Here is a 9647-nt window from a genome sequence, read left to right on the forward strand (position 1 = left end):
GATATGGAACTAAAGTATGTATGTATTTTTTTATTTATTGTATTTGTTTTGTTTATCTTACTAATTTCTAGCCTCATTATTGCACTTAGATATCTCACCTTCACCTGTGACTCAACATACCTAAAATTGAATTAATAATCTTCTCTAAAACCAACTTGAATTTCCCAAGATTCCTGTCTTTGCCAATTGTACCACTATTTATTAGTCACCTACATTTGAATCTTTGAGGGCATCTTCAACTACTCAATTTTCCTATATCCTGTCCATCAGCAAGTCTTATCAAGTCTTATTAGAACTATTTTTCCTTTCCATTACATTTCCACTACCATCATTTCACACTTCAATGTTGTAACAACCTTCTGGAAGGCTTTACATATACCTCATTGTTATTCTCTCACTCCTTAGTAGCAAGATTTCAACCCTGAATAAATTCCACAGTCCACCTTTTCTACTTTTACATTCAGGATACTGGGTGACGCTATGGAAAATTATGTAAAGCTAGAGATTGGGTACCTCAACAGAGTCTTGGGATCCAATCTCTGTGGGCTTGTAGTCCTATTTAATCCTTTACCTTTTCCTTCACTTTCCTCTCAGCCGTGATTTTAAAACCCACACCACTCTCCAGGACTCTCTTCCACTCTTCTACACTTCCCCTTCTCACACCCTTCAGGTAAACTTATCTCCCACATTCAATCAGTTACCAAGTTTTGCCAGTTTTTATTTTTTTTTTTAGTTTTGCCAGTTTTAATGGTATATTTCACCAGTCTCCTTGCTCCTCTCTATCCCTACTGTGTTCTAGCTCATGCCCTCCTTATCTCTTGGCTCATCTAGTTATTTACATACATGTGGTCTCCTTACTTTGAGGCTTGTTCCTCTCAAATTTATCCTCCATATTGCAGCTAGAGGAGAGACTTCTCTCAAACACACAGCTGACCATGTCACTTACTACTTAAAACATTTCAAGGTTTCCCAATACACAGGATAAAAAGTCTAGGCTCTGTAGCATAACCTATACATCTCTCTGATCTGACACCTTTTTGCTTCTTCCATCTTATCCTGTTATATTTTATTCCACAACAATTCCAAATTTTAAGAAGTTCTTATAAACACTTCTATGCTTCTATCATGCTAGTCCCTCTCCGTACAATACTCTTCTCAACTCTTTTTGTCAAGTTAACTATTGTTCATCCTTCCAAGTTTAAGGCATCATCTCTTCCAGTAGCCTTCTTCAGACCCCCATACTCTGCTTCTTTGAGCTTCCATACCCCTTAAGCACACCTCTTACCTTTTATCAAATGAGATTGAAATTCATTGTTTATATATGTTTCTCACTTGGATTTGTGAGCAACCTGCCCATTTTATTCATCTTGTAACCCTAGAATCTAGCATAATGCTAGATTAGCTAACGCTAAGGTGCTTAGCGTTTATTGAACAGATTATTTGAAGTCAACACATCATGCTCATTTCTGTCTCTCCCATATCTGATACTGTTTTCATCCCCTGGAATGCCCTTATCTGCCTTCCTTACAATTCAAATCCTTCTTGTCCTCCAAGATCCATCATAACTTCCTTCACTGCTCTAGCTGCTGGTATTCTCCCCCTCCTCTGATTCCTCATAGACTTCACTTTTTCGTTGACAATTGCATTAATTTTAGCCCCTTAACTGAATTAGCCTCCTTGAGACAAGGGATTATATTTTATTCTGCAATATCCATCTCAGCACTTTATATGGTAATAAGTACATAGTTTTTCTCAGTATTTGCTAATTGTTTATTGAGAGGCGGTGTCATGTAGAAGGATAAACATAGATTGGGAGATATGTTTCAAGTCACTTACCCGGTTGTACCTCAGATTCCTCAGGTGTAAAGTAAAAATAAGGCTACTTCACAGTATTGTCAAAGGATGAAATGAAGCAGTACAGTATCCATCACAGAATAGGTCCTTAACAAATGTTACTTTTTTTAAAATGTTTTTTTCTCCTGCCGTAACTTAAAAACAGGTAAATTAGACTTTTTCTACTTTACTTCATAAAGTAAATCCCACATTAAGTTGCATTTTTGCTTATATGTAGCTCTCAATTGATTATTTTCCATTTAAGCTATTAGACTGATGGTTCTCACCTTGACTACATGTTAGAAACATACAGGGAGCTTTTAGAAATCTCAATGCTCAGGCCATCCCTCAAATCAATTAAATTAGAATCCATAAGACCTACACATTAGTGTTTTGTTTTCTCTTTTTTAACTCCCCAATTGATTAGGATATAGAGCTAAGATTGAGGACCACAACGTTAGACTATAAAGACATGTACTTCCCCAATCTGTGCTTTGAAAACAAAGATCTTAGTCTGGGGAGTTATAAGATAGAGCTGTGATTAGGAGAAAAATGGGCACCACAAGTGTTAGGTTATAGAAGATTCTGAAAGCTATGAGATGCAAAGAAGCTTGAGCTTCTGAATGAAGTGTAAGAAGCATAGTGGATTAAAGAGATTTAGAGTATACTTATCTTGGTGAGCACTAAATAATGTATAAAATTGTTGAATCATTATATTGTACACCTGGAACTAATGTAACACTATTAATTATATTTCAATTAAAAAAGGAAAAGAAAAAGAAACATAGTGGAGGCAGGTTACAGAAGGATTAGACCAGGAATTCTGAACTTGGAGCCAATAAATAGACTTCATATCTTCACAGAAATTGTTTACACCATTTTTATATATTATTTTCTGAGATGTCTATATCTAGAAAAAGATAAAGAATATCAGTGTATGAAAAAGACAAGGGCTAAGGTAATAGTAATCAGACCAGAGTTCCAGAACTGCCTCTGGACCTTTTATATGTGACCTGCAGCTTCTCTAAACCCCTATATTAACTATATTACAATCTTCCAATATAATTTGTAAAGAAACAAAGGAGGAACTGAGGAGAATATTATGTATACTATATACTTTATAAGCACTAAACAAATATGTAAAACCCCTGAAATATAATCTGAGTTTATAATCATAATGAAGATCATTGGCTTGATATTAGGGCAGTGGTGCTCAACAATGGCTGTATAAAAAAAAAAAATCATCTAAAAACGCTTTCAAAAAGTAAGAAGGCCTGGTTCAATTCCTAGAGATTCTGATTTAAGTGGGCCGACGTGGACCTGTAACATGAATATTTTTAAAGTTTTCCCCATGGTTCTAATGTGTAGCTAGCATTGAGAACCACTAACCTAGAGGAAACCAGGTGTCCTGCTTATCTTGCATAACTTGGGTGCTCTCAAAATGTATGGTGTTGGCCAAGCAAATCTGAGTCTTAATTTTCGCACTTGTTAAATAAGGATATTAATTTTTTGAAAAGGTTTGTTGTGAGCATGCATGGTCCTGGATTTAGTCCTGAGCTTTGCAGGAAGTCCAGAATCTTCACGGTAGATCAGCCTCAAATCAGGGACTGACCAGACCACAAACAAACTTGGCAAACACTTATAAATAATCAAGGAACTAGAAAGGTATTCCCTTAGTGTATTTCCCACATGTTCTCTAAGAATAATTACCTGTGGTATTGTTAAAATACAAATTCCCTCTCCTAGAGAGAGCGGATCATGTTCTCCAAGGGAGGAGCTTGGGGATCTATATTTAAGTAATGCTCCAAGTAACTCTTATCAGAGAAGTCTGGGAAACATTGTAATTTAAGTTAATACATTATCATTCTGATATTGATTTATGGTAGGAGAAGATATATATTTTTTCAGTTCTCAGGGTTTTTAAAACTTGGATCTATCATCCAGGGTATCCCTTTTTTGGGATCAAAGAATATGGGAAACCAAATTATAATCAGAAAGTGACTTGGTGAGCATGAAATCAGAGCACTGGGAGAGAGGATAGTTATGAGGAACCATTCATTCAGTCTTTGACATAACCTGCTGAGCTCTCCTGGGCCCACTAGAGTATCTGTCAGTAGTAAGCAGAGGCCTCATGTTCTTCCAAGTTAGCATCTTTCTTTCCCCTTGACAATATTCTCTTGTTTCTATGAATAATCTTTGCTTGGACAAGACCCATACACTCGATAATGATTAATTTAGCATCCTTTGAATGATGAAGGTGCTGTTTGATTCAAAAGATGACCTCGCTTGACCCTAAAATTACTGCAGCCACCAATTTATTGCCCCTTCTTTAGGGTGGGATTTTTTATATTTGGCTTATGAAATTTATTAATTTGCTACTTCTGACCAAAGAGAAAGTGGAAGAATAATGAGGTTAAGAAAATAAAGATTAATTTATCCCCTGCTTTCAATTCTACCTAAGAAGCAGAATAGAGAGGTAGCTGGTATGCCTATTCTATAGTTCTTGACTCTTTTGAAGTGGTAACTAGTAGTTTTTAGAATTTTGCTTTCAGCTTTTATCCTGAGAGTGGGGCTCACTGAACCTCTCTCCTTTCTAAAATCTGTCTGTGGAAATTACTTTTGGTAAACTAATGCACTACAGTGATTTCAGGTAAGAGAGTAAAAATTTGCTTTTGTTTGATCTTTTGGGAACTTTCAGGTTTTTATTGGGTGGAAAGAGAATTAGGAGCAAGCAAAAAGGTTGGTTAAGGGATTAAGAGGCAATCGTTGGTTGGATGTACTAAATTTGAAGTGCCTGCTACACTTTCATGTAGAAACAATAGGCAGGCAGATAGCAGTTTCTTAGGAAAGAGGCCAAGCCTAGAGAAGCAGTGTGGTGTAGTGTAAAGAATTCTGGGCTCTAAATTCAGAAGTATGGGCGCTGAGAGGTTATCTCTATTACTAACTGGCTCTTTGACTTTGACCAAGTCATTTGACCTCTCTGGGCCTTATCTTTAAATTGGGAAATTTCAATAGATGATCTCAGTAAATTCCTGTCCAGCTTTGTGATTCTAAGTGTGTCCGTATTGACCTCCTTAACTTGGACTCTCTATTTTTTCAGCATTTAGTATGAGAACCTACGTTTGCCATATTTGTAATATCACCTTTACATCTTTAGAAATGTTCCGATCCCATATGCAAGGAAGTGAACACCAAATTAAGTAAGTATTTTTTTTACCAAAATCCTCCTGTGACACCAAAGAGCAGGGCTTCTGTCAAATACCCTTGCATGTACTTTACAAACTTTCTAGGCATTCATTTCCCTATGAGTTGATACTGCTATAGGTGATGGTATTTGTAGGTGATGGTATTTGATACTGCTAGAGGTGATGGTATTTGAATCCCCTAGGGACTTTTCTAGCCATGATAGTATACTGGCAGAGCTGGATAATTGGCACCCCTCCTGACCAGACAGCATTGTCCTTCTCTGGGGAGATGCTAAAGGATCATTCTCATTGAGCCATACAAACTCAATTAAGTCCTGGAAGGTTCTTAGTTCCAGGAGATAAAAGTGATCTGGTCATCATCCTTCCAGCGAGGTACAGTAGTTAAGAAAAAAGGTCTTGCTGTTGGACAGACCTGGATTGGAATATCAGATCTGTCTTTCTAACAAGTGTATAACTTTGGATAGCTCCAATATGAAGTTGTTATAATGAAATATTAAAAATTTGTGTGGGGTGCCTGGCCTGGCATATAATAGGAGCTCGATAAATATTCCATTCTATTTTATTGTTTTAAGGAGGAGAGGATTAAGTGGACAATTAAGGACTGGACAAGTCAGGTAGCAGGACAGAGGGGCACTTAACTATTGTATTTTTCATTTGTTGCTTTAAAAATCAAAGCATAGTGTTTCTGTTACATTATTTTATTCTGGTAGAAAATATATCTACTTTGAGTCTGAATACTTAGGAGCTAAACTGATTCACCAAATTAATCTTCAGACTCTTTTTTTTTTTAATCTCAGAGTTCCAGAATAAATAGCCATTATATTTATAGATCTATACAAGGAACTAATTAAAACTTTTAAAACAATGTGACATTCAGATCAGACCATCTTTGGGGCATTAAATATTATTGGTCCTTTCCCGCATATCCCAACATGCCTTACATTTTAAGTACTAAGACAGTAGCAGCTATGTCTGCATCTTCCCTTTTATCTCAGCCCTGAAAATTTTTTGTGTGTAAAAAATTGTGAGGTACATGGGAAATATCTGACTATCCCTGCTGCTTCTTTTTGGTATAAAAAGTGATGATTTATAGCTTTTATATTGCAGTAGGTTTTTAAAATTTGTTTGGGCTTTTGTTGTTTTTGTTTTTCCAAACTAATCTTTTTGAAAGCAAAGAAAATATTCAGAATAAAATAACCTAGTAACAAGAACTTTCTACTGTCTTCTTTGCAGAGAATCCATTGTTATCAACCTAGTGAAGAATTCAAAGAAGACACAAGACTCTTATCAAGATGAATGTGCAGATTACATCAAAGTGCAGAAAGCCAGAGGATCAGAGTCCAAGACTTGCTTCAGAAAGATGGAAGAGGGTTCTTTGGAAACCCGTGGGTACAGGGAAGTAGTTGATTCCAGGTCCAGATATAGAATGTTTGAACAAAGACTCCCATGTGAGTCTTTCCGGACATACCCAGGATCATACAATATTTCACAAACGGGAGAAAACCAATTACCTCATTGCTCACCAGCTCATTCAAAGAGGACCTATGACTCTTTCCAAGATGAACTGGAAGATTACATCAAAGTGCAGAAAGCCAGAGGACTAGATCCAAAGATTTGTTTCAGAAAGATAAGAGAGAACTCTATGGAAACCCGTCGGTACAGAGAAGTTGATTCTCGACCCAGACAAAGAATATTTGAGCAAAGATTTTCACTTGAGACTTCCCAGACCTACCGACAACCATATAATATTTCACCAGTGGAAAGCCAATTACATCACCGGTTACCAGCTCATTCAAAGAGGACTTATGATTCTTTCCAAGATGAACTTGAAGATTACATCAAAGTGCAGAAAGCCAGAGGACTAGAGCCAAAGACTTGTTTTAGAAAGATTAGTAATAGCTCTACGGAAACCCGTAAGTACAAAGAAATGGTTGATTCCAGACCCAAACATAGAATATTTGAGCAAAAACTCCCATTTGAGACTTCCCAGACCTATACAGGATCATACAGTATTTCACAAGCAGTAGAAAACCAGTTACCTCATTGCTTACCAACTAAGGACAGCAAACAGAGACTAGACTCCATGACCTCTTGTCAACCCATCAGAGACTATTTCCCAGAAAAACCAGTACCCCTGAGCCTTAGTCAGCAAGAAAATAACTCTGGCCCATACAGTGTAGAATCTGAAGTTTACAAGCACCTCTCCTCAGAAAACAGTACCAGTGACCATCAAGCAGATCATAAACGGAAACATCAGAAAAGAAGAAGACACCTGGAGGAAAGTGAAGAAAGGCCAGAGAAAGAGCAGTCCAAGCATAAAAGGAAAAAGAGTTATGAGGATACTGATCTAGATAAGGACAAGAGCATCCGACAAAGGAAAAGAGAGGGAGATAAAGTCAGTGTCAGTTCAGGAAAGCTTAAACATCGAAAAAAGAAAAAAAGCCATGGTGTACCCACTGAGAAAGAAGAACGTAAGCACAAGAAAGAGAAAAAGAAATCTGTTGAAGAAAAGACAGAAGAGGAAATGCTTTGGGATGAATCTATTCTTGGATTTTGAGCTTTTAGTTTTGTTTACCCAAGGATGAATTGAAGAAATCAGTTAAGAACATGGATTTAGACAAACAGGAACATCTAGTGAAGAAAAGGAGCAGTGGATACAGTCAATGTCAGTTCAGGAAAGCTTAGTTTTTGTGTGTATAAATTGAAATTGAATTGAAAGAAGAAACAAACAAGCTTAGACCTACCCTCTGAGAAAGAATGTAAGAAAAACATAAAAACACAACAAGAACATAAGAGAAAAGGAAACCTGTTGAAGAAAAGACGAGAGTCAATGTTTTGGGAGGAGTCTGTTCTAAGAATTTGAACATTTCATTTTGTTTACCTAAGGATGAATTGAAGAAATCAGTTTAGAAAATGGATTTAGACAAAAAACAAAAACATCCAATGAAGAAGAGAAGAGGTGAATATGGTTATTGTCAATACAGGAAAGCTTAGTTTTTTGGGGGGGTATAAAAATTGAAAATGAATTGAAAGAAGAAACAAGCATAAACCTAGCCTCTGAGAAAGAAGAACATAAGAACACAAGAATAGAAAAGAAAAGTAAACCTGTTGAAGAAAGATAATGATTTGGGATGAGTCTACTCTTGGATTTTGAACTTTTTACTTTTGTTCCCTTAAGGTTGAATTGAAGAAATAAGTTGAAGAGTTTGGTTTCATGAAATTGTTGTTATTTGAATTTTCCTAAGTGAACAATTAACTTTAACCTCTAACAAAAGCCAAGTGAAGTAAAAGTATTCAATATGCCTTTTCCTTAAGTTACTTTTCCTCATTTTCTTAAAAAAAAGGAAAGAAAAATTACGTTTCTTACATATAATGTAATTTTGCTTAGTGAGGTTGTCTCTACTTCTATTCATCAAATTGCTGTGGTGGTGAATTATTTACCCATGGGAGATAATTTATTTTAAATGAGAGAATTACCAGGCATTAGAGAATCCATTCCTTGTTTGGGTTTGTGATAGTGTTGGTATTTTATTATTGTTGTTGTGTGTTTATTTGTTTCTTGGTTTTCTCCAAGAAAAATGTATGAAGCGATTTAGACTGATTTTTTTGTTTGTTAAATCTAATTTGCAGTGTATTTTTATATTTTCTAGTTCTGAAAGTGAAAATGAAACAGTCTATAATAAGTTTAGATGATATATAGTTTTAAAAAGCTCTCAAAATGTACTGATACAAAATCAGTCTATATTCTGGAAATGTTTATATTATATTAAAGTGTTTTAATTTCTATATATTGTTTTGTGTAACCAATCATTTCCCAGCCAAAGATGATTTTATTTTGGGAATGAGAGGGGAAACAATTATACAGTTTGCACCTCTTGGGAGATCACAATGTAAGGTTGTAATAATTTCATTTATTTCACATCTTGCTTAGTAGAAGAAGCAGACTTGAGTTCACTTTTAAGTTAAAAAAATTGACCAACTAAATAACTTGAAACTGGAGAAGGAAGAATTTTCTAAGTGGGAGAGGGCTGTGAAGAGTACATTACCTTTATTTTTTTTATAATAAAAAATTCTTTTGAGGTTTTTTTTTTTTCCATGCAGAACGTGCCCTCTTTAATACCCATCACCAGGCCAACCCATCTTCCCACCCCCCTTCCCTCTAGAACCCTCAGTTTGTTTTTCAGAGTCCATCATCTCTCATGGTTCGTCTCCCCCTCCGATTCCCCCTCTTCATTCTTCCCCTCCTGCTATCTTCTTTTCTTTTTTTTAACATATATTGTATTATTTGTTTCAGAGGTACAGATCTGCAATTCAACAGTCCTGCACAATTCACAGCACTCACCATAGCACATACCCTCCCCAATCTCTATCACCCAGCCACCCCATCCCTCCCACCCTCCACCACTCCAGCAACCCTCAGTTTGTTTCCTGAGATTAAGAATTCCTCATATCAGTGAGGTCATATGATACATGTCTTTCTCTGATTGACTTATTTCGCTCAGTGTAACACCCTCCTGTTCCACGTCGTTGCAAATGGCAAGATTTCATTCCTTTTGATGGCTGAATAATATTCCATCGTGGTGTGTGTGTGTGTGTGTGTGTGTGTGT

At 36.2% G+C, this 9647-nt stretch overlaps 1 protein-coding gene across 4 annotated transcripts in view; it reads left to right on the forward strand.

Moving 5' to 3' along the window:
- Positions 1–8746, forward strand: part of ZMAT1 (zinc finger matrin-type 1) — a 36313-nt gene extending 27567 nt beyond the window's left edge. For all 4 annotated transcript variants that reach the window (XM_032390049.1, XM_032390051.1, XM_032390052.1 and 1 more), the window contains 2 exons: positions 4934–5033; positions 6273–8746. In XM_032390049.1, coding sequence (XP_032245940.1) covers positions 4934–5033; positions 6273–7596 — 1424 coding nt within the window. In that variant the 3' untranslated portion in view covers positions 7597–8746. The remainder of the gene's footprint in view (positions 1–4933; positions 5034–6272) is intronic.
- The last annotated feature ends 901 nt before the right edge of the window (positions 8747–9647 follow it).

The sequence above is a fragment of the Phoca vitulina genome, unplaced genomic scaffold (assembly GCF_004348235.1).
Source record: "Phoca vitulina isolate PV1807 unplaced genomic scaffold, GSC_HSeal_1.0 scaffold57, whole genome shotgun sequence".
Taxonomy (NCBI): domain Eukaryota; kingdom Metazoa; phylum Chordata; class Mammalia; order Carnivora; family Phocidae; genus Phoca; species Phoca vitulina.